This window comes from Argiope bruennichi, chromosome X1 (genome assembly GCF_947563725.1).
Source record: "Argiope bruennichi chromosome X1, qqArgBrue1.1, whole genome shotgun sequence".
NCBI lineage: Eukaryota > Metazoa > Arthropoda > Arachnida > Araneae > Araneidae > Argiope > Argiope bruennichi.
This window is the reverse complement of record NC_079162.1, coordinates 111,304,925-111,332,525: the sequence shown is the minus strand read 5'-3', so window position 1 is coordinate 111,332,525 and position 27,601 is coordinate 111,304,925. Positions and strand designations below refer to the sequence as shown.

General features: G+C 28.8%; 1 protein-coding gene across 5 annotated transcripts in view; it reads right to left on the bottom strand.

Annotated features, from left to right (window-relative positions):
- Positions 1-27,601, bottom strand: part of LOC129958294 (uncharacterized) — a 165,108-nt gene that overhangs the window by 32,894 nt on the left and 104,613 nt on the right. The window contains exon 1 of one of the 5 annotated variants that reach the window (XM_056070672.1): positions 16,728-16,848. The exons of the other annotated variants lie outside the window; for them this stretch is intronic. Coding sequence (XP_055926647.1) covers positions 16,728-16,730 — 3 coding nt within the window. The 5' untranslated portion in view covers positions 16,731-16,848. Of the gene's footprint in view, positions 1-16,727; positions 16,849-27,601 lie in introns of those variants that run through there. 5 annotated transcript variants of the gene reach the window in all.

Below are 27,601 nucleotides of genomic sequence, written 5' to 3'. Positions count from 1 at the left end.
ATAGTTCTTGACAATGAAATCAACGTTAGTACCGAAGGGTATTGCACAAATCCCGCTTTCGTGTTTCGTACACCTTATGTGTTATTTATATGACATTGAAAGTAGAATGGATCAAAGTACTATGTTCGATAAACCGAAGTAGTTACCACGCTAAAATAGAAACACGTTTTTGAAAGAAGCTAGTAGATCAAAAGAATTTCTCTATTCTCTACCAGGAAATAACATTGGTCTAATAAATCGCCGTTAATCCACTTTCGTTTATAGCGCTTTAAATGTAGTTACATAGTTTTTTAAGGTCCAAAGTATTCTTTCCCCCTTTTTCGGACAATGAAAAATATTTTTAATATCTCAATGTCTTCAACATTTGTCTAATAAATCGCCATTAATCCACTTTACTTCATAGAGCCTTAAATGTAATCACCTAGTTTCTTAAGGTCCAAAGAATGCTTCCCCCTTTTTTGCGTGGAATGAAAAATATCTTTAATATCTTAATGTCTTCAACATTTGTCTAATAAATCGATATCGAATCTCACTTTAGTTCGTAACGACTTAAATATAGTTGCCTAGTTTTTTAAGGCCCAAAGCATGCTCCCCCCTTTATTTCGAGCAATGAAAATATTTTTAACATAATGTCTTTTTTCCCCTCGTTTTATTAGTAGGAAGGAAAAAATCTCCCAGCCTGAGAATGACTCGCATAAAGTATTTTCAGAAAAATCATATCTCACTAAAATAAGAAATTAAATAGGTAAATATTAAAAGAACCTATTTTAAGCTTCTTACAGTAAATATAATTATAAAAAAGAATTTCTTTTGTACTGAATTTCACAAAATTTTTAAAATCCTTTCTATAAAAAAGGATTGCGTACAGTGATTATCATATTAAACTAATTAATCAGTAGTTAACAGTCATAGGTGGATTTCTAACAAAGCTTACTAGTTCAGTTAAAGTGGCCGGCAGGAAAATCATTTAAAAATGCTATTAGCAGTTGGAAAATAAACAAATTCGTAAAAAAACGCTAATTCTGCGAACTATAAAATATTAGGACTACAACGTATGTTCACTTTGAATTATTAAAATTATTAAATAAATGAAAACATAATTAATTACTTATTTATAATATATTTGAGTATTAATTATTAATTTTACTGGTTATGTTATATCCTTCTTGATAAATCCCGCAAAATAATAATTTTTAGCATTATATTTATTTGAAGTTCATTCATTTTTTGCCATCAACCATAATACTTAAACGCTTTAATTTATAAGCAAGAAAATTATTAATTATTTAACTAATATCATTAATTTAAGTAACTTCAATAATTCATTAATTAGAACTAACAAATAATTTATCTTAACTAACAGAAATTTATTACTTTAGTCATTTTCCCATGGCACGGATAATAAATAAATAAATAAATATATATATATATTTCCACAAATATATGAACGCAAAAAATTTAGACTAAAACAAATTATTAACATGTTATTTAAGATGATTACAAATTGAAAAAAAAAAAAAAAGAAAAAAGAAACTAAATCGACCAGTTATTACGTAAAATAAAAGCCTTATAAGGCACATTGCCTAGGGCCGTAAAATGCATACAACCGCCTTTGTTAATAGTAATAAAATAACATCATACCTTCTTAATATTCGGCCGGCCGAAAATAGATGAACGATTAACCATTGCGGTAGATTTCTTGATTTCAGGCAAATGAGGGTAAATCTCCTTTAAAGGAGGTTTTTCCCAAACACCGATAATTACTGCGATAAAACGACAAAACACACATGATGATCAAGTCTCCTTTAACGTTCTTCCTAAAACGTTTTTTAACAGTTTGAACAGTCAGAGGAGATGAAAAAATCGAATGGTTGTCAGCAACTTTCAAAATGTTTATAAAGTGTATTTTCAGAAAAGACAGTCCAAATCTGCCGGCAAATCACATGACGACAAATCACATGTTTAACTTCGCGAAAGACAGCGATTTGTCAGTAAAAGTAAATACAATAGATTGATGACAAATGTTATCAATTAATTAGTGGCACGTGATGACTAAATTTTCAAAAATGACGTTGTTATATAAGTGTTCTTATAGAATTAAATTCATGAAGGTAATCAGACTATGATACATTTTTAGATATATTTTTTTTCATATCATACAGTATTGCTACCATCTTGTTAAAAATATTTCCAAAAAATATATTCAAGTTCAAAATTTTTAGAAAGTGATGACCAATAATTTACATTAGCCCTTTTAAAACAATAACAAAAATTTAGACGAAATTGTTAACAATTGGTTAAACTTTTTGTTAAATTGTTAACAAATTAACAAAACATTTCCCCAAAAATGAACGAGAAAAAATCTATTTTTGTCTATAAAGTAAAATAAACTAGATTTATGTATGTTCTAATATATTAAATATTATAAATAAATTATTTAATACTTTGTCCACTTTGAACATACAAGAAATAAAATTTGTAAGTCTATAGTACGTTGTAATAATTGATAAATAATAATAATAATATACATTTTATCATAATGGTGTCATTTTATACAAGATTTTACTTAAATAAGCTACTATTTTCAATTACCCTGCTTGTAGTAAATCATTTATGATAGGAAATTCAATTTAAACTTTATAAATACGGTACCCAGAGTACAGACATCAGTGCAAAAAATGGATTAATATTAGATTCTTGAACTATATCTCTCATCTAATTGATAAAAACAGATTTTCAGCATTATTCGGTGTAATTTCAGACAAAATCTTTAAAATCGAAGCAGCAAAATATTAACAAAAGAACACCAGAAAAAAATGTAAACGTATTAACAAATTATACAATATTTTATTTCTTATACACTTTTATTTAACTCGAGTTGTTCCATGGTTGCAAATATGGAATTTTGTAAGCCATTTTTTTTTTCTATTATTTCCTAATACGTTAAGTTTGAAATTTCGTATCTTCACGTGTTTTCAATGACCATACACAAATTGAATATGATTAGAACATAATTATCAAGTAATTGATTATTTATTTAAATTTTGATTCCATTTTAGGGGTACCATCTGCTAATGAGTTTAATAAACATTGATTTTAAAAATCCTTAATATTTATGTTAATGTATAATTAAAGGCAAAAAAGCAGAAATTATTTAACTCGAGTTGTTCCATGGTTGCAAATATGGAATTTTGTAAGCCATTTTTTTTCTATTATTTCCTAATACGTTAAGTTTGAAATTTCGTATCTTCACGTGTTTTCAATGACCATACAGAAATTGAATATGATTAGAACATAATTATCAAGTAATTGATTATTTATTTAAATTTTGATTCCATATTAGGGGTACCATCTGCTAATGAGTTTAATAAACATTGATTTTCAAAATCCTTAATATTTATGTTAATGTATAATTAAAGGCAAAGAAGCAGAAATTGATTAACATGTAAAAAAATTTTACTTTTTGGTATATTAAAAAAATGTTATTTTAAAAAACATTTTTTTGTTAAATTTATTAAATTTTTCCCATAAAACAAAAAAGAATTCTAACAAGGCTAATACGCATAGAATAAATCTAAAAAATGAATCTATTTAACTACTAACTAAGCAACAGAAACCGACAAACGATGTATCAACTTCACATCGTTGGTCATCTCATCGTTCACAGTTTAAAAAAAAATTTATTTTAAAACAAAATCGCACCACTATATAGTCTGTTTATATACATTTTCCTTTCATTTATTTTTGGAACTTTTTTTGGTTATATTATTTCTACCTTCGTTCAATTTGTCGGTTTACATGTTCTAAATAGGGATATTTTAATTTTAACCTTCCGCTGTACATAGTGCCTTACTGCCACACACTCATAAACTATATAATATTGCTGAGATTACTAGTGATGCATCTGGGAACGATAACATTAAGAAATTTAAAAGCTTTTTAAAATTAATTTTAAAATGAAAGCGTACCATGGTTTGGTTTATTCACACACATTTTCCTTTCTTTCATTCTTGGAAGTGTGTTGTTAACACTTATTTCTTGGCTAGTTTTGAAACGCATACAACCTAGATTTGATGGTTTACATTGCTCTGAATAGTAATATTTTAATTTTAACCTTCCGCTATATATAGTGCCTCACTATGAAACATTCATAAAGAATATAATATTGCTGAGATTATCAGTGATGCATCTGGGAACAATGGTGTTAGGAAAGTTAAAAGCTTTCTAAAATTAATTTTAAAATGAAAGCGTACCACGGTTTGGTTTGTTCACATACCTTTTCCTTTCTTTCATTCTTGGAACTGTGTTGTTAACACTTATTTCTTGGCTAGTTTTGAAACGCATACAACCTAGATTTTATGGTTTACATTGCTCTGAATAGGAATATTTTAATTTTAACCTTCCGCTATATATAGCACATCACTATGAAACATTCATAAAGAATATAATATTGCTGAGATTATCAGTGATGCATCTGGGAATAATGGTGTTAGGAAAGTTAAAAGCTTTCTAAAATTAATTTTAAAATGAAAGCGTACCACGGTTTGGTTTATTCACACACATTTTCCTTTCTTTCATTCTTGGAACTGTGCAGTTAACACTTAATTCTTCCCTAGTTTTGAAATGCATACAACCTAGATTTGATGGTTTACATTGCTCCGAATAGGAATATTTTAATTTTAACCTTCCGCTATATATAGCGCCTCACTATGAAACATTCATAAAGAATATAATATTGCTGAGATTATCAGTGATGCATCTGGAAACAATGGTATTAGGAAAGTTAAAAGCTTTTTAAAATTTATTTTAAAGCGAAAACGCAGCAATATATGGTTTGTTCACGCATATTTTTCTTTCTTTCATTAACTTTTTTGGTAATATTTATTTCTTACTCCATTTTGAAACGCTTTCAACTTAGATTTGATGGTTTCCATTGCTCTAAATAAAGATATTTTAATTTTAACCTTCCGCTGTACATGTTTTACTACGATTTTATACACGCTATACATGTTTTACTACATAACTATTACAGTATTGTTGAGATTACCGGTGGTAACACTTATTTATCCCTTGTTTCGAAACGTCTACAACCTATATTTGATGATTTACATTGCTCTGAATAAGGACATTTTGATTTCAACTTTTTGTTGTACATAGTGTTTTACTACGAAATACTCATAAGCAATATAATATTAAGATTGTCAGTGATGCATTTGGCGACAATGGTGCTGGGAAAATTAAAAACTTTATACTAAGATCTGTTTATCCGTATTCTTCCCCTCTCTTTCATTTCTGGAACCTTTTTGGCATCCTCCTTCTTTTTGAAATGTATGCTGATAAGATTACCAGTGTTGTACCAGGGAATGATGACGTTAAAAAAGTTTTTAAACATTGTTTAATATTTATCTAAAGGCGAGAATGAATCAAAGCGTGTGATGGAACAGAGTAGAGCCCAGAGCCCCCTGTCGAAAATAACACAACGTACCACTCAATTGTTTTCCACTGTGACGCTTCCCTCTGCCCGTGAGAGCATTAAAGGGTGAAGGACAAACCCATGTGTAAGCCACCGGAATTCCTGATTTCATTCCATTTCCGTAACATCATTTTAGAAGCTGGGCGAAAGAGGAGCGGCAAGTGCGGTCGTACATTTCGAAGTAGGCCAGACGTTGGCCTTGAATAAAAACAGAAGGTTAAGGGGTTGGTAAACTAGGCAACGGAAACTGAAAAACCCAGTTACTTAGAAATAGTTAATGGCTAACTTATTTAGTTACACGGTTTCATTTGCAAGACAATGCAATGGATTTCGGGCAAAATCCATTGCATAGAGACAGAGATCGTTCAAAGTGATGCATGTTAAACTAAGGTGACCAACCACATGCTTTGATATTATCCGGTATAATTTTGAATTTTAATTGTTTGTTTAGGATTTGAACTTAATTTTACTTATAAGTAAATCGCTTATATTAGATAAAGATGACTTCGATTTAATTTTGAAATAGTTAACCACAATAGTTAATTTAAAAAAAAGTTAAAGTTAAAAAAGTGGGATGATCATTTATCACTTTTGGTATATGCACAAAGTGATAAAAATTCCGGCATTATCCGGTCAGTCATAGATAGAAAAAAAAAAGCCCCACATTTGAATTAATATCTAGATTGCTGTATTTTTCACTTCATAAATTTAATATTAAATTTAGTAACTGATTTATAGTAAGAAAAAAAAAGATTTTTAAAGATTGTAGATTTAATTTTAAAATAGTGAAATTCAATAATTACTTTCAAGAAAGATGAATTAAAAGGGAATTATCATTTATCAATAATGGTATAAACAGAAAGTGATAAGAAATCCCGGATAATCCGGGTCAATCAAAGATAGAAAATAAAGCCCCGTATTTGAATAAATGACTAGATTGCTGCATTTTTTACTTATAAATTTAACATTAACTTTAGTGACTAGTTCACAATAAAAAAAAAAAGATTAATTAGATTTTTAAAAGTTGAGGCTCTGACGAATTCATCTCTCTAATTTTTAATATGTGCAGAAAAGTTCTTTTAATATGACCGATGCAGTTGAATCAGTCTAAAGGAAATATTTTATAAGTCTTAACAAAACGCTTTATTTCTACTTTTTAAACTTCACCTTTTTACTTTCTAGTACACGAGTATACAAAAAGAAAGTATTATAATGCCGGCATTCTGACATAGGGGTAGTGCGTCTTCCCCGAGATCGGGGGGTCCAGGGTTCGAGTCCCGGTTCGGGCATGACTGTTCTTCTTCTTTGTTCTATCTATGAAATGTGTGAATGTACCCCCCCCCCTGTAAAAAGGGATTGTGCAAGCGTATGTGACACAGGAAGTAGCTAAGTCGTACTATTAGCCCTTAAAGGTGCTACTAAAGAAACAAGAGACGCTCACTCGGCTTAATTCGCTGACAGATAACTATCAACGGGCTTGTAAAATGCCATAAGTCACAATACACAACACAACAAGTATTATAATCGTCTAAAAATTCGACTTGAAGGTTTTGACGAAGACTTGCGTTTCAGATCTCAATAAATCCGAAAAACACATATTTGGAATGATGTCTGTCTATCTATCCGTGAACACGATTACTCAAAAACGTTTTGAGCTAGGCAGATGACATTTGGTATATAATCTTGCCATCAAATATGTAGATATTTGACAAATTTTGAATGGAATCTATACACAGGAAGTTTGTCCGTCGATCCATCCACAAAATAGCTAGATGCATAAAATTTGGCACATATTTTTAACAAGTGCAGATCCCTATGAAATTTTGCACTATATCCGTCCACGTGTTTGGCCATATGCTGGTCTGTACATTTTTATGCATGCAAACGCAAAAACGCAACAATGATTTAGATAAATGTAATTTGGAATGAAGACTTTACTAAAATTGCAATTCTGTATCAAATTTTGATATCAATCGGATTAAAAAATAGATGCTCAAAATGTATAGTCGGTTTTCTTCGCTATACTACGAAGCATAAAGCGTTCATGTACGGGACTCTGAAAATAAAAATCCTGATACTCAAGGTGATCATTGCCAGTTCTTATGCGGGAGGGTATCTTTATTAGGAAGAATGCGAAAAAGTTTCCTTATAATTTATTTTTATAATTATTCATTGTCTCTAATCATTATTTATTTATTCATTCATTTTTGTATTTCGTCCAAATCTCCGCTCCCACCTTCTTTGTGCTCCGGGAATAAAGAAAAGAGAATCAGCTCATTTTAATGAAACTAGACATTCAACAACACATTTTAACCCTTTAAAGGGCCATTTTTTTCTAGTCAAATTATGTGAAAATATTTTTAGGCTTGAAATTAGAATAAGAAAAGGGATTCATTTAGCTTATTAAATAAATTTAATTTGATTCATTAATTAATTTGGTTAATTAATAATTAAGTAACAAATCAAGACACATCATTTTGTCTGAGATAAAGAACTGAAGCATCTAAGTTTCTGACTTACTAAAAAAAATTTGTCAGAACTTATGCCAACCTACATAATTTCATACAAAGATTGATAAATTTGGTGGGAAGCATACTTCCCGCCACCCTAGAAAGGGTTAAGAGACTTTCTTTCGGAATAAATTTTATAAAAGAAATTTTTAAAAACATACTTTCTTTATTGCATTAAAGAGTTGATATTATTCGTTAACTGTTTAATTTTCAATTTGCAATTCAATATTATAAATAGATGGAACATTAAAATGAATTTTTTTCTCTAATTTTCTGTTACGAAGCGTAACAAATGCGGAAGGAAAATTGAATTTATTAAACGATTAAATTGAAAATAATATATTTCATGAACTGCGCATCAAATTCAACTGCACAAAATTTTCTACAATACAGAGCATCAGGATTGGTTTTAGTTATAATAACGTTCCGTTTTAAAGCAACACTAAGGCTATTGTGGGACGGACCTCGACCTGAGCTGGCACCCCCATCTTCACACCGGCGAGAGGACGTTTGGTCAGGACGTTTAACGTGCACCAGACCCGCTTACATGACGGTTCTTCGGTGGAATCGGGTCTCGAACCTGATACCCTCCAGTTCCGAAGCCGAGACCTTACCACCAGGCCACCGTGGCCCTATAAAGCATCAGGAAGCGAGTACAAATGGGATAGTAAAAAAAATTGTAGCACCTCTTTTCACCCTTGAGCAGAGAGCGCTCCCTTGTAAGACAAGCAGAAGAACGGCAGACCTGCATCCTGAGGTCGACTTTTCCCCTATGCGCAACCCTTGCGCTAACGCCGAATGCTTTTGGCTGGAAACCGTGGAATCCCTCCACCATACTGTTTTCTTTAACCTAATTTTCTATGTGTGTCTGTGTTTGTTGAAATTAAAAATAGTGTATTTAAAACCGGGCAGTTCCTTAGAAAATCACAACACACCCACTATAAAATGCATTTTAATTTCATGAAGCAAGTCAAGTTAAATAAAAGTGTTTTAAAATTTTCTAGCGTTAAGCTTGAATCTAGAATTTGCAGATATGACTCAACGCGAAAATAATCTATCAAATATTCGGTGAACATAAATAAAAGAAGTTAACGAAACAAATGATAGAATTGACTTTGAGATAAGCCTTTGTTATACAGTGACTAATGCAAACAGCAAAATGAGTCCAAAAACAAAACAGATAGATGTGGGAACAGAATCTTTAGCGTCACAATACAATAGAACAAAGAAAGCCATTTCCTAAACAAATCTAACAAAAGATAGGTGTTAATTGCAACGGGAATAAAATGAAATTTCGACAAATCCTCTCAAGTACATACATTATTTTGGTCTCTTTCTACATATTTAAAACATCGATTGTGGAACTTTGACCAAATAAAATATAGGCTTACAGAAAAAGAAATACACTGAATTTTAGGCATAATCTGTAGAAATAAAAAACGCTATTTTCATATAATTATTTTTTTTACTAATTACTATTCAAAATACAAGTTGTCTTTGAAATTCCTCTGTTAAATAATTTTAAATATTTTTTCTAGTTGAAGAGTACAGCATATAAAATTGCCTATAAATTAAATTGAATTTCTGAAATCAAACAACTAATTAATACTAAATTCAATACAATCAATCAACTAAATTTAGTTAATAGTTATTTACCTTTAGAAAATTAATTATCAAACTTTCGTTATCTGTATGAGAACGGAATTTATATGGGCGTTCATTATTCGATTGATGTTCCATAAAAACTATTAATGCGTCATCACGATTATCTTATCACATTCTTGCTATTTAATCGCTGTCAATTCATCATATAATTCTGTTAATACAGAGGAAAAATATGTAAAAAATGTTATTTTGAAATCTTTTTAAGTCATGTTATTTAAATTAGAATATTCATTTAATATTATTTATTTAATTAAGATTGTGAAACTACTGGGGTTTTTTCAGATACGTTCAAATAGAAATATTTTAATGCAGTATGTAAATATATATAAGAAACATTATTGGCATGAAATTAATATGTTATTATTAGACATGACATTAATGCGTTATAAGCAAAATTCGCCTTAAGAAATAAACTTTTTTGTCTTTTATCCATTTTTTTTATTGGATTGGATCAGATCAAAGGTGGATTTGGACATTTTATGGTCCATATGTTTTATGATTCATGATTCCACAGCATTCACGTTTGTACTCAATATCATTGAAGCACATGCTCGGTATTCACAACAACTGTAATAATTAAATGAACCCAATGAAACAAATAGGAGCCTGGCTTTTAAACTTGACAAAATTAAGCATAATCCTAATATATTATAATTCTTATAATTTGGATTTTTGGCAAATTTATTTAAGCACATGCTCAGTATTTACAATAACTCTAATAATTAAATGAGCCTAATGAAACAAATAGGAGCCTCGCCTTTTAAACTTGACAAAATTAAGCATAATCCTAATATTTTATAATTCTTATAATTTGGATTTTTTGCAAATTTATTTAAGCACATGCTCAGTATTTACAATAACTCTAATAATTAAATGAGCCTAATGAAACAAATAGGAGCCTCGCCTTTTAAACTTGACAAAATTAAGCATAATCCTAATATTTTATAATTCTTATAATTTGGATTTTTTGCAAATTTATTTAAGCACATGCTCAGTATTTACAATAACTCTAATAATTAAATGAGCCTAATGAAACAAATAGGAGCCTCGCCTTTTAAACTTGACAAAATTAAGCATAATCCTAATATTTTATAATTCTTATAATTTGGATTTTTTACAAACTTATTGAAGCACATGCTCAGTATTTACAATAATTCTAGTAATTAAATGAACCTAATGAAACAAATAGGAGCCTGGCCGTTTAAACGTAACAAAGTTAAGCATATTCATACTTTTTTAGAATTAGTACTTTTTTACAAATTTATTTATTTGGCTACAAGGCAATACTATTTTTTCTATCGCATGTCTGTGCCCCATCCCCTCCCCAGCACCAGAGGCCCAAGCCAGCAGCCTATTCGAAAATCCCACTTCGGGTTTGGTTCCATCAATCCGGATAATTTAAGAATTTCTCTACCTTTATTTAGGATGGATAAAAAAATTTAATTGCATAGTTCCAAGAACTATTTTTTATTCTTAATTTTATTTCATTATCCGTCTAAAGACAAGACAAGACAATAATGAATTATTCGATAATAATATCATTAACATTAAATAAATGATATTAGTGACATTAATATTTAATAATAAATATTATTTAAAATATCTCAATACATTTATGAATTACAGAAAACATATGCCATACATACACTTGCAAAAACGAAAAAAAGATCCTAAAAGTACGTCCACATGTCTTATTTGGAGTAAAATTTAATATAAGATAATATCACATGTTAAAAGGGACACATTAAATTATAGTAAAGATATTTAAATTTAAAAAAAAACACGTTTAACATAAGAATACAATAGAACATAGAAGTGGTAATTATTGAAAGATATAAGCAATAACACAACTAAAAGATAACTACTAAAGGTAACGCATAACTAAAAGGGGATTTGACATTTCGATACTTTTTGCTTATAATGTTTTATAATGTTTTTCAAATCAATATTTAAATTAAAATTTTCCACAATTTATCAATTAAATGCTGAGATTTAGTTATGTACATAAATTCTTTTTGTGGAATGTATATACGAAGTAGAAATTTTTTATGAAATTACATCATTGTATTACATCATCAAGGTAACGCATAACTAAAAGAGGAGATTTGACATTTCGATACATTTTGCGTATAATGTTTTTCAAATCAATATTTAAATTAATACTTTCCATAATTTATCAATTAAAGGCTGCGATTTATATAGTTATGCACATAAATTATTTTTGTGGAATGCATATCTTCGAAGTAGTAATTTTTTACGAAATTACATCATTGTAAATATCAATAAAGAAAGAAAATAAAAATATCATATGCAGATAATTACATGCGAAAATTATGTGAATATAACACGGATTTTTAGCAATAATAATCTGACCAAGACGAAGAACAGATAATAAACTTTAAAGATTTATCGGATATGAAAAATATTATGCAAATTGCATATTGTAAGATTCGGATCATAAATTTGCATTATCTTACCACCCTAAAACTTTCATTTTAAGACGTTCAAAGAAATTTTAACAGTTTCCATCATTTATAAAAGAAACTTAATCTTAGCTATCTTAATCCCTTCAAATTTTTCCACTTATTTTTTCGATTTTGTTGTTTTTCCTATATGTGTCCCATTTTTGCTATTGTCCATGAGTGAAATATGTTGGATATTATGTTTAGAGAGACACTACACATTTTTTCAATGAAATATGTTGGATATTATGTTTAGAGAGACACTACACATTTTTTCAATGAAATATGTTGGATATTATGTTTAGAGAGACACTACACATTTTTTCAATGAAATATGTTGGATATTATGTTTAGAGAGACACTACACATTTTTTCAATGAAATATGTTGGATATTATGTTTAGAGAGACACTACACATTTTTTCAATGAAATGTGTTGGATATTATGTTTAGAGAGAGACACTACACATTTTTTTCAATTATAAAACTGTATTCGGAATTTAATAGGTTATTACATAAGATTGTTATTGTTGTTTTTATTATGTAAATCAGATTACACTTCGAAAAAGGATTTAGATAAAGAAAGTAGTTTAAATCTTTAAAATAAACGCCACACCTTTCACAAACTTTAATATAAAGCATAATAAAAAGCATCACAGAGACTACAGAAGAATCGATATCTTCCCACAATGTAGAATTTATAAAAGAAACTGATTTGTTCGATGATTTCACATTACGTATAAAATAAAAATTTTCAGTAGAATTCAGAATCTAAAACAATCCATTAATTATTCAAAAAGATAGGAAAAACAATTATGAAATTTTATGAACTAAATAAGAAGTTAAATTTCCACCACATTTCCTTCTATGGGAAATCTCACAAAATAAAAAAAAGAGAACAAATATTACATTCCGATGAAACAATAGTAAATTAAAATTTTAGCAAATGGATTTGGAAATCTAAAATCACGATTCTTAACTTGAATCAAATAAAAAAGTTTTTCTTTGTTATCTAATATTAAATGAATATAAAGAAATAAACTCATCAAAATTTCATAATCATTTCTACATTCCAACAATACTTCAATTTCATATCAAATATATAAATTTATTATAAACTGTAAAAGAAATGCGGTGACAGAAAAAAAAAAGAGGAAACAGTTTTATTTTATTAGCGATGACAACGAAGAGATGAAGCGGAAATGGAATCCAGGAAGTTGTTGCTATAAATTTTTAGTTGGAAAAAAGAAGTTTTTTTTTTTTACAATAGATATTAAACTTTTAGTGCAGTGTTAAATAATGAAAGAGAGAAACAAATTTCATTCAATTCTTATGGAAATTTTAAAATATTATTTTTACATAGAAATATGATAATCCTTGTCTGACTTTTAGACAGATAAGATATTTCATATCAAAGAAGAACTGAATCATAGTGGAAAGTGAAACAGTTCCACTTAAGTTAGTGTTCAAAACTAAAAGTCGTTCAATAAATATCTCTAAATCTACTGTTCTTTGTTTAACTCTTTTATGGAATAAATAAATAAAAAAGACAATTTCGCCTGTTAAGAAATTTTTTCTGAAAAAAGGGCAATCAACTCTGAAGATAATTTAAATTTTAAATTAATTTTATTAAAAGAAATCTGAACTTATTGAAAATCCAATTTACAACCATGGAAGAGGCATAATCACGCTTTTTGAACAGATTTCTTATCATTTTTAAAGATCATTCTTAATTTTAAACGTACTTTTACCTAAGGTTATCTCACTGAAATTTTTATAAAGATACTAACATGAAATCAGAATTTTACTTATAGCAAATATTTTTTCTAAAATGCATAAATTCACTTACTGATAGGATATTAAGCTGGGAATTATAAATATTTAAATAGCAGTTAGAATTAAATTCACAAACATGAAAAAGCCACAATCATGTTTTTAGTATAGATTTCTAGTTACATCCAAAGATAATTTATAATTTTAAACATGCCTAACCTCTTATACCTAAGATAACTTCTATTTTTCTGAAAAGTGTTTAAAGCTTAATAAATAGAGTACTTTCAAGACAGCAATAATTTCGTAAATCACAACTCTCTAAATTAATTTCGTAAATTCTATCAAATTCTATCTAAAATTTCGTAAATCATAACTCTCTAAATTATTTTCGTAAATTCTATCAAATTCTATTTAAATTTTCGTAAATCCTCGTCTAACTCAAATTTGGTTCTTATACAGGATCTAAATGGCAGTTTATATAAAAAATGGGTAATATCTAGCCAAGATATTATCATTCTTATAAGTATAAAGTCAATAACCGACAGAATATAAATCTGAAAATAATAAATATTTAAACACCAGTAAGAATTTAATTCAAAAACATAATAAAGCTGCAATTACGTTTTTAGTATATGCTTCTAATTATATCTAAAGATAATTTATAATTTTAGGCATAATTAACCACTTATACCTAAGATAATTTCCATTTCTTTGAAAAGTGTTTAAAGGTTAATGAGCAGTGTACTTTCAAGACAGCAACAATTTCGTAAATCATAACTCACTAAATTATTTTCGTAAATTCTATCTAAAATTTTGTAAATCACCGTCTATCACAAATTTGGTTTTTATGTAGAATCTAAATGTTTCGTCAGGATCTTAATGGGAATTTATACAAAGAAGGTTAATATCTAGCCAAGATATTATCATTCTTTTAAATATATAATCAATAACAAAGCTGAAAATTATAAATATTTAAACTCTAACATTTCAATATTTTTCTATGAAAAGTAATACTTAGCATTTATCCTTACTGTTTATATTCTTAATTGTATTTATTTTGAATAAGCTTAAAAGTCTTAAAATGTTATAATTTTTTTTGATATAACCACTACTATTTAGTTAATTTTCTGAATTGATACCGTTTATTTGTTTTTTGTGATACAAATTTAGCTTCAGTAAAAAATTTTCACTAAGTTTAATAACCTTTTAAAAATATTTCAGATATATTTTACAGCAACATTTTTCGTTAATGTAATGAAATTTAAATCATTTTCATTGTCACTACAAATATATTATCCTGGGCTTTTCTACCAATCTTGATGATTAACATATGATGACTTGGCTTTTTTTTTTCATACTGAGTAGATTTATTTGTAAACATTGGTTTTAACACAATTCTTGAACTTTTTAATTTTAGTTTGCTGGTAATTAACTACACATTTAAGTTTTAAGTTCAAAAGTAAACAACGACGAATATTTAAAAATATTTTGCTGGAAAATCATTAGAACCAACTGTACATTTATTTATTTATAAATAAATTTGCGTGCGAAAATTTTATTCAAAATTTTCGCACGCAATAATCCCGGCGAATCAGCTGTTCGCCAAAGGCGGCTAGTTCAAAACAATAAATAAATGCACATTTCACTGTACTTCAAATCATATGCCTCGAAATGTATATTGAACAGAAGATATAGCGATAATTTATTGTCAGAATCTTAATTCAAGTAAAAAAATCACAGATATTATCAAAATTCGATTATATGATTTTTACCTTTTAATTATAAGCATTCAATTTATCAATAATTTATAATAATAATTGATAATAACTTTAATAATCGAATTCAAACGATAGAATTATAATCGATAGAAACTCGCATATTATGCAGCTGAAATTGATCAATATCCAAGATCTAATGTGTCACAAAAAATAGTAAATTTTAGTTCGAAATAAAACATCTAACCATCCGCTTGTACCACACAAGTTAGGAAGAGTTTTTAATCGATTAATTATAGTAATATCTAATTAACTTGATTACAGAAATATCTAGTTCAAATAATAATGCATGAATAAGAGATAAATAAAAAATATAAAGACATTGATTCAACTTTCCTTATAAATGCATTAAATAAATCTTTAATAATTTTAAGTTGGAAACTTTCGACCTGGTAGGACATATGTATTATAAAAACATCAAAATGATTTACTCAAAATAAAAGAAATAAGGAAGTGCTTCACTATGCCTTTACATCCTATAAGGCAGGAAGAATTTGGTACATCCTAATTAAGAGCGGGGTTACCACAGTTCTGTTCCTTTATTTAAGTAACAATGCTCGAGTAAGAGGTTAGATCGTAATTCGGTAATACTGTTTTCATCTTTTGCAGTATTTTTAACCAATACAACAATTAATAAAAAAAATTACCAGATTCAAGCGCTAATGTTTAGCGATTTTTTTAAAACAAATTATCCTAACATCCTAATTAAGAGCGATTTCATTTCCTAATTCAAGTAACAATGCTCGAGTAAGAGGCTAGATCACAATTCGGCGATACTGTTTTTATTTTTCATAGTATTTGTAACAAATGCAACAATTAATAAAAAATTATCAGATTCAAACGCTGATATTTAGCGAATTATTTAAACAAAAGTCACCTGAAAACAATCGTTCAAAAAATTATTAATATTTAGCTCAAAATAAAAGACCTACAAACAAAGGAGATCTAAAGACCGCTTGTATCAGTAAGAGTTTGTAACATCCTAATTAAAGCGTTGATTACCACAATCCCTAATTCAAGTAACAATACAGAAATAAGATGAGATAAGATCAAAATCCAGCGACACTTACCATTGCTGCAGCTGCCAGCGACACTGACCCTTATGTATGCTTATCCAACGAAACTAAATGCATTAACTGCAATTGTGATTCGCCGGCAAGGTGTATCCATCTGAATAAAAAAGGGTGGAGTAAGAACAGGGGGAGGGGGAAACGACGGCGAGAGAAAAAAAAAAGTGGAAAGGAAATAAAAACAAATGAGAAACAAGGTCGGGGTTATTGCACAAGTCAACTCGGAAAAAAGAATGGTTGAATGATTGTTGTCAATGGTGATTCACTACCGCTCTCACTGCTAACCGCAACCGTGTTTACAGCTGTGACGTCACCGTAAATGATACCGTCGGATGAGAAAACCCCAAAATGATACAAAGGAATAAGAATTAATTTTGTCGAACGTTTGCAATCGTCTGCAGAGAGGAGACAGACAAAGGTATAGAAGGAATTCACGCGTCCACCCGAAGACTCCTCACGGCTAAAAAGGAATGCGATTGCTTGAAGGCATTGAATTCCTCTAAGTCCTTGGATTCACAAAGATGATAAAACCTTTAAAATGTAGAGAGCAGAGTTACATCATATGGAAACAGGCAGATTGCATTTTTTGCAGTGACTTGCATTATTTATTTAAAGAAAGATAAACCTGCAGATTCCAATGATGCATCATCTTGTGATATTCCTTTTCGAACAATTGATAACACTCAGCTACGATATTGAGAAAATAAAATAAAAGATTATTTTTTTTTCGCTTTCATTGGAAATCAAAGGCAAATAAGAAAATGTATTTTTAAGAGAAACTTTTTAGAAGAAAGAAATGCACAAAATGAGGATCACGCAAAATGGAAAGTATTAATTATTTAATTGATACGTATTGTACAGAAAGAATATGAACTGCCTTCTATGGCATAAAACGAAATGAAAGCAACAGGAAATGTTGCAGGATATATTTAGTACTTTTGAAATCATTCGATCGACACTTTTTTAGTTGCGATATTGTTTATATCACGAAATAAATTTAAAATTTTGCGTTGAATTTCAAAAAATAAAGAAGAAATTGAAAAGAAAAAAATCATCTAAAGTAAATTTTTCATGTTATTTTCTGTTGGATTACCAAATTTGGTATAATGTAACAAACCAAATCTATAAGAGACATGGTAAAAGAGAAATGTGACATAATCTCTGTTGGTCACAGTGATTTCGGACGGCTTGGGATTCACTTGATGAAGAAATTTCATTTAACTCTAAAATAATGGGAAGTTTAACATTCCTGGGAGATTTCCACTTCAAATTAGTTATTTATGTTTAATAGGAAACCAGGAAAAATGTCGGTAGCCTGTTTTATCGCAGCGAGAACTCCATTGTTAAAATTCATATCAATGTGTTAATTTTCGAGTTTGATTATGAGCAGAGCCAGACTTTCAATGACCAGATTACGCATTCCAGTGGCGTAGCAACGAGAAGCAAGGGGAATACAGTTGTTACGAGCACCATTCTTAGGGGGGGGGGTGTCATACAGGCAAAGCATTAGCGCGCATATATGATAAAAAGAGGGAAAGTAATATTATATCTAGAAAACCTTTTACACCTGCTTATATTTGAAAATTTCAGAAAGAACTTTCAAAACTAAATTTTAAAAATTTAGTAAAAAATAAATGACAAAGACATTGTGACATTGAAGAAAAAGGATGATTCACATATGAAATATTTTAAAAAGTTAAAATTTTCAGACGCATAGATAATAGATTCATTACCCAAGCAGTGACAAATCATGGTCATCGTCCCAAATACCTGCGCCATTTCAACTGTAAAATCTGCAACTGTCGATGTGGTGAAAATTCAGAGATGACATAAACCACTCCTTATTATTTAACACGATTGGAAGGCATCAGAAGCAATATAACAATGGGAAGGTCTTTCTCTAAATTATAGGTGAAAAAGAACTGATGAACGAAGTCCAGGAACTGGTGGCTTATGTGCGTGAACTTCAATCAACGTATTCTTCCAAATTTAGAATTGCACTTTCTCTGCCAGTTTATGAAAATTGCTGGTTTTTCTTTTTATTGATTCACTTTTTCTATTTTAGTTTATTTATCTTTATTTTACTTATTCATAACTTTACTTTTATTTATTTTATTTAATTCAAAATGTATAGTTTTGTGTAACATTTGGTGGAAACTATGGTGCTTGAGTTCTTTTACCGTGATTTTTTTACACTTTCGCTTCTTTATTTTCATGTCTATCATATCATCACATGCCTTTAAGTCTGTTAGAAAAGGAACGTTCCTGTACTTCTAAATTCAAAATTTGTAATTGATGCTAAATGAGCGTATTCCGGGGTGACGTCACTGTTGGTACATACCATGTAATCAATAAAAATAGCTTAAAGTACCTGCTAAGACACTAATGACGACTAGGGGCGAAAAAATCACATTATTTCCCGACTGCCCACTCTGATTCAAATTCCTCAACCAAGTCTTGCCTTAGGTCACTGAGGGGCTCTCTAAATTCTTAAATATATGATATGAAAGTAAGTTTAAATTTCGATTTTTCAAAAGTAGAATTAATCTTTTGTATTAAGAAGAAAAAAAGAAAGAAAGTAAGTTTCTCGAATAGAATAAAATCTGCAACCGTTTAATTATTTTCTATAGAAAATGCAGATATGAAATATGGGATTAATTTTTTTAACGCTAAGAAAGAAAATGTAAGTTTTACTTACAGATAATATTGATTTTTTTTGAAGCAGAACAAAGCCAAAATTATTAGACCTATTTTTCAAGAAAACTTGAGTTCTGTAAGTTAGAAAAGATTTAAATGTCAATTAATTTCAGCTACACTTGGCTGCTAAAGAAATTAAAATCTTCATCCATAGGTTTTCCAAATGAACCCTAATAGTTTTATTTGATAGTAAATTTTGTATATTTTCTATATAGTATTTTGGTATGCCATCAATAAAATGAACCCTGAACTTATACAAAAAAACTCTTAAAAAGAAATCTTGATTAATAAGAAAATTATATCAAAATTTGATGATTTAAAAAAAACCATTAAATTATTTCTCAAACTATTCTTTGTTTATTCTAAAATAATTATTTTTGGATATTTTTTTACAATATCCAAATTTATGGTAATGAATGACTGAATCGATAATTTAAGAAACGCAAAAATTCATTAAATTATTTCTGAAAATATTAATTTATTTTACCTTTTTTCAGTCCATAGTATTTATTTTTTAAAACGTTTTTTCTTACAATGATCAAATTTCAAACGAAAAAAAACATTGATTCGTTATTTAAGAAAAATAAATTATTATTTCTAAAAATTATTTCATATTTCTCTAGTCTATATGATTTTTTTAACAACTGCCAAATTTATGATGATAAAAAAAAATTATTCTTGAGGGATATATTCCTCAATATTCGTTAGAAATCTCATTTAAAGTTTTCCATTTACTTAAGTCAAAATTAATATATTTTTTGTGGAATAGATTTTTGACCATTAGAATAAAAAGAAGAAAAGTTCATTACTGAAAAGCTGCTCAACAATTAAAATCTCCTGAAGTCTGCTGCTTCATTAAAAAGTATCAAATAACGTAGCATTTGGAAAACGAATTCTTAAAAAAAATTGATTTTGTCTCGATAAACATCTTACTGATAAATCTCCAGTTTAATCCAGTGAGGAACATAAACAATGTTCACGAAAGATATCAAGTGTTGGCGTTTGCAGCTAAAAAAGAAGAAGACAGCAATCATCATTTCTTCGACTAAAACTCATTAATTCTTTGAGCAGGGAAAAAAAAGGGAAAAAAAAACTTATTTTTGTACTTCAAATTAAACTCCCACACAGAGTTCAGTTTTAGAACTCAGCAGTTAGAAATAAAAGCCCTTTTCTAATCAAGTTGATCTCATATTACACTTTGATCTTAACAAAGAGGCCGAGAATAAAGCAATTATAAAGCAATTATTTTTTAACTATAATTACTCTTGTGGAAATGAGTTACATTTAATTTCGAAGAACGGAAATTGGTAAAAGTAATGATGGCACGTAATTTTGAGAAAAAGAGTTTCAACACTGCCCCAGTAGAGACAGTAAATGATATGTGATTGGACTGGAATTACGTTTTTGATTGGAAAGTATATCAAATTCCCCCCACCAAAATCTTTTCGGTAAAATTGATTGTGCTATTAAAATTCAGAAATTACTTAAACATCTTTAAACGCATTAAATGAAAGAAAATGATTTTTTCCTTCTGAAAGAAATCATATACACATTAAATGAAAGAAAACGATTTTTTTTTCTTTCTGAAATAAATCACATGTGGTTTCACGGAAAGATATATTTAGTTTCATTTCTTAAAGTTTCAACCTCACGCTGAGTTCAAGTATTCAGAGTGTATTCTTTTGAAAAAATTTTAATCGACTCTGAAACTTAGTATTGGTTTCTGTTTATTTATGTTGTGAGAAAATACGAAAACAAATTTGCTGTCTTACTTTTATAATTTTTTTACAGGAAAGAGCAGAATAAAAAAGGAAGATGAGCAAATAAAAAATGATTTCTCACCTAATTTCTATTCTCACTTTATCATTAAAATTTTAAGCAGCTTTACGCAAGATGGTAGCTTGAATTGATCAAAAAAATCACTTTTAAATTGGGAATTTTGATACTTAAATTCGAATTTCAATAAGTATGATCTCGATTTTAAATTAATGAATTTTCATATATGTGCGATTCATGTGGCGAAAATTTCATACTTGAAAATAAAAATATTTTTATTTATTACTTTTCAATATTTCGATAAAATTTAAATGGTTTATATTTTTTTTATCTAATAATGAAAATTATGAGTCATTATTAATTTTTATCTAATAAATAATAAGCATATTACTTTTTTTTTTATCTAATAATGAGAATTAACAGAAAAATTAATACAGTAGAATTGAAATAATTTATTACGTTTCATTGAAATACATTTAATATTTTTTTTAAAAAAAGTTACCAATATTTAAATAAATTTTAAAAGGTTGACACTAGGGTAAAAATCGAATCTTTATATTTGAGAGCTGATTAATATAAAAAACAAATGAATCAGAAGAATAGATTTAATCAAAACAGAAAATGTTCTTGATAATTTGTTTCAGATTAAAATTTTGCATAAGCTTTATTTATTCGTTTATTGAGTAATTCAATGCTTTGACAACTAGCTAGCAATCTATGATAAATTTCAATAATTATTGACGGAGAACTTTTGAACATCAACAAATAATGAAAACTATAGTTAAGTTCATAAGATAAAAATCGTTCAAACAAGAAATATATTTCATTTCTTTAAACTAGTATTATGCTGTTCATGCTATTTTTCCCTTTCATTAAATTCAAAGTATTGATTCTATTTAGAAGCTTTATTAGGGTGAGATTTTTTTTTTTTATCTTGAAGTTACGCGATGGCTTTCGGGAACGAACTTTAGAATTTTTAACAGTGATTGATGACAAGGATGATGTGTCAACAGATACTCAGCTATCAAATGTTTCCCATCATTCTAATGCGATAAAATATCATTACTGTTCTATCAAAATGCCGTATGTCATATCTGTCAAAGCATTTTATTGATAGAAAACACTTATATAGGTTGGCTTCATTTGTCCTCAAATTCGTATATGGGATATTTAATTATTGCATATGGAATATTACACATTGCTAGTGGTTACAGCTACTAAACTTTGTATTTTTTTTTTCCCAAATGTATGTCTTTTTTTTGACGACATCTTCTGATGTAGTTTCTATGAAATCATGCACTGAAATGAATATACATAGACATTGCCTTTCAAAATTAAAAGAATTCAGCCATACAACTATTCTCCGACCTAGACAGGGATTTCAAAAACCGCGAATAAGACCACGTTTGAAACGGAGGAAATATAGGGATGGTTGAGAGCACCTACTTCGATGTTTTGGAAAGATACTTTGTGGCTGCTGTTGGGCATCGAGATGAGATTCTGGAGTCTTGTTAGAAGTGCAATTGGTCATGAACAACATTCATTCACACAATATTTATCAGATTGACGACACTTTGGTAAAAGAACTCATACTAGACGGACTGGCAAGCCCTATCTCCAAATTAACTCGTTCGAACATATCTGGGATGCTCTTGTATGAAAATATAACTAATTTTCTCGCTCTTGAAACTATCTAGGACCTCGAAACAGCGTCGGTGGAGAAATAAAACTACCATCGAAATTCATAAACCATCTTATTTCCATCATTAATTTATGTTGTAAAAACTATGTATCTATAAGAGAAAACCCTATTCTCTATTAATCTATTTTCTGCTCGATTTTGTTACGTTCAGTTTGGGTTTCCATTATCAAAGCAGAGCGTTCACTTCAAAATTTCAAGGTTAATTCAAGGTTTAGCTAAGTGCATTATCACTGAGAATGAGTACATGGAGCTGATTTAATCTTTTTTTTTTGTTTAAATTCTAAATTAATTTATTTATATTTCAAATGATATTATTATGATATTAGGAAATGTAAAAGAACATTTGTTGGCGCAAAGATTTATTTAGAGATTACAGTGGTGGGGAAGATCTGGGTGGATCTTGGTGTGGTGGTTGGTCTGAAGTGGTGGCTTCTAATGTCTGGACATGTGCGCATTCTCCTAAGGATTTTTCAGATGAAAGAGTTGAATGTGGTCTCTTACATGCTTAAATATAACCTGCGCCTCCTGAGGGTCTTATTGTGTTGTGTGGCCAAGAAGGGGTTTGAAATATTATTATTCAAATCAGAGAGGGAAGACTCTTCATGCACTGATGAGTCGTAAGCACATTTATGCATGACTATCGTAATTTCATTTCTTTTCCTTATTTCCTAACAATTTCTACATGTCTCATTTCATTTAAATACAAAAAATTTTTTAAATACAAAAAAAAAATTAAATACAAAAGTTACAAAAGCCTTTTAAATACAAAAAGAGTTTAGAAAAAGTCGGACAAAAGAGGAAAATTCTTTTAATTTTAATCATAAGGTATTCATTAGTCATATCCGGAACTTAATAACTCTAATAAATTCAACATTCCATTCGTGTAAAAATTTTTTAAATCCCTATTTGAATAAAGAGAGTCAGTTCTTGATTGCTTACTCTTTTAGATATTTAATATTTCTCTTCTTGCAATAAAAGTTCCGTGATTTATTAATATGCTGGAACTCTTTATTTTATTTATCATTTTAAACTGAATGCATTTCATTACGTTTATTGAATCACTGGCGCAGTTTTAAAACGCAACGGTATTAACTTCTTTTAATGGAAATCCAAGTACTAACGATCTTCCATTTATGACAAACCGTCTTTCCAGATTTTAAAAAGGAAGGAAAGAAGGCACAGAAGCATATATTATAGTCTAAAGTATTTCATTCATATTTTAGAAATGACATTAATCAGGCATAGGAATAAATTCCAGTCTAGACATACATAAGTGTATTTTTGTTTGTTTCGTCTCGTTTGAAATTATTGAATATGTCTCGTTTTGAAGCTACTGAGAATGTCTCATTTTGAAACGAGTCACTCTAGAAGCGTTAGAGTAAAGGCTTTGGTTTCGAAGGCAGACAGATAAGTGCGATGGCACTTTTGCCGGTATTTCATACTCACACGCGTGTCAGTATTTAACTTCTAAAGATTTATGACATGCAATAGAAATTCGGCAACACAAATCTTTTATGAAGGCGAGACTTGCACTCCTTTGCCAAATCAGATTAAAATTCATCCATGATGGTCTGAGCATTTCAAAAATAACTTTTGATTTTAGTAAAATATTTAGTTTAATGAAAATGATAGCTACTAAACATATAGAAATATGAAATAATACAATACTAATGATAAGGTCATTTTAACTCGCACCAAACATCGGGGAAAAATATATCGACTTTGTGCCTATTTGCATGCTGAATTTTTCTTATATTTTTCATACTTAACTAGTTACGTCATATGAAGTGAGAATCGTAGTATTTAAATATAATATCAATAAAAAAATGCTAAGCATTGGAGTGGTGAGCTTAGAACTCGAGTACTCAGTCATACATTCTTCACTCGAGTACTCAGTCATACATTCTTCACTCGAGTACTCAGTCATACATTCTTCACTGGCGTGCATTTTAAAACCATTTTCAAATTTATTTTATCGTTTTTTTTTAAACTCTCATGTCTTTTTACTTGTACTCGAATTTTAAATTGCCTTCCACAAATTCAGTCTTATAAATTTGATTTGCAATTTTTTTTGTCACACCTCGCCTAATAACGCCATTAAATCCAACAAATCAAATACGTTCTAAAAAATATTGCCCGCGAAAAGATTAACTTTTAAGAGTTGCTGTTAATGGAATACTTAAAAAATAAACAAATAAAGAATTCTGGAAGATAAATAGTATATACGCGTGTTTAACCCGTCTTTGCACGATGGTGGAAAAACAAAAAATTGTAGTCAAAACAGGTGTACTATAAATTGGTTGTTGCTGGCAATTTTTTTTACGACTATTGCGTGATAAGGAATGTAGTTGTAAAAAAATCAATTGTCACAATCATTATAGCGGATCTGAACTTGTCATTCCGCTGTTTGTTGTGGTTGGAAGAAACGTAAAATTTCTCGAATATTTTTTTATAACTAATATGAGTTTTTTTTTACTAATAAAAGCTATAATGAGAAATTTAGAAGAGAGGGACATTGAATACTTTGTACTGAGCTTAAGATGTAAATTTGCATGATGATGGATATTTCCATCATGTTGTTTTTTAATTATTTTATATTAAATATTTATGCTAAGATTTTTTTTAAATATTTTCCTTTAATTTACAGCATGAATTATATCACCCTGATTTATTTCTCAAAAAGAGAAAAAATTCTTGCAAAGAAGGGTTAAGTCGTTCCCTTGAATTATTAAGCAAAAATTTTCAGGAAATTAATTATTCAAACAGATATTCAACGATTTGTTTAGGATGTTGTTAAAACATTCTATGAAACTGAGGATAAAAATTTTAAACGAAGAAAATTAGTAACAGAATTCTAATGAAACGATTAAAAAAATTAGACGCAATAGATGAAAATGCAAGTCCTGAATTTTTAAAGGAAGCGAGTTAATTAAGCACTTTTTATAATATTATTTTATGCTTTTATATGCATTAGAGTAACCCTTAATTTCGAGAGGAAACAATTTCCCCGCATATATTCTTATGCCATCCGCTTCTATTACGGTGTTTCCTGATTCGAAGAATTGGATTCCATTTTCCGAATTACTTTATAACTTGAATTACATTGCATTTTTTCTGGTAACTCTTGTGGTTTTTGCAAACGATGTGCAATTTTTTATATCATTGGAAGTGCTTATTAAAATTCCACCAATTATTCTGGACAACATTTATTTAAAATAAGGCCATTATCTAAGTAAGACATCGGCACTGTTATATCAAAATTTTATTTGCCAAAACTATTTTATAGAGGCTAAACAATTTTATAGGATAGCTACATTAAGACTCAAATTTTAATGTCTAATATGTGATTGTTATAGTTACAAAATGCCATATTCTGTAATCGTTCCAGCTGTTACATCAAAATATCATATGTTTTTCTATGTGTGGTTTTTGACATAAGACGTTTTGATATAACATAGTATACCAACATAATGAATGAATAATAACTATGCTTATTTGAATACATCCCAATTCATTTATGATTCTTTTACTACTCAAATACAATTTCTTAACGTATTATGGTTGACTGAATTAAGAGCGTAGGAGTCACATTTGGCCATGCAGCGCCAAATGTTTGGTGTAATTTGGTGTAATTAAGTTACTCCGGATATAAGGATTTTGATAGATAATGCTGATGAATAATGGTGAAAAATAATCAGTTATTAAAATGAACATATTCGAAAAATATATAAGACTTTTTTATGAAGAATTTAAATTTTGCAAGCTGCCGGTAAATAAATGACCATCATATGATGAAAATTTATAAAAGAAAGTATTATAAATATACACGATATATTTTAGTAAAAATAATTTGTAATTTTCGTTAATTAATTAAAAGTGTGATAGCTGTAATGCATGCCTATTCAGTAAATCCAGAAAAAATCATTCATCAATTCACTACAGATAAAAATAGGAAAGAAAAATTTTGAAATTTTAAACGAAATGAATAATTTTTAAAGTCGCTTATAATTGAGAACATTCATTCCTCAGTTAGTGATTAATATTCAATTTTTTTATACAATTACAAACAAACAAATATACATATATGTAAGGATACCTCTTAATCTAATTTAAGTCTTAACTATTTTCTTAATTTTTATCTTCATTCTAAAGTGTTCTTATATTTCTTGATCCAATCCCCACTTTTTTATTCAATTAATTCTGCCCGTGCTCTATAAAACTTCTTATTTCAGCAGGTCTCCACTCTCTGAGCGAAGGGACAAAAATCTTTAATGCTTTTAACATTCTTTAAAAGATACCTAAAATTCTCTTGCCTAAATCGACACGTGTCAAAGAAATCGCTATCAAAATCTCATAGTAAATCCACTGAAGGGAAAAATTTTGATCTCTTCTGCTCTTGTGTTGAGATGTAAACTGACGTATTTCTAACTACATATTCTTTGTACGTAAATTATAATTTCCAATAAAAACAAAGGATGAAAACAAATCGATGTCTAAAAATTTCAAAAGTTCCTTCTATTCGGCCATGCAACTGCTAATATTATATATATGAGAGAGAAAGAGAGAGTTTTGAGAAGTAAACAGAAAACTTTTTCACAAAACGACTGACAATTTTTAAAGAGATTTATAGAAAAAGATTTTCATTCACTGATTCGCTTTTGTGATATTTCGTGATTTCTCTCTTCATGTTCAGAGAAGA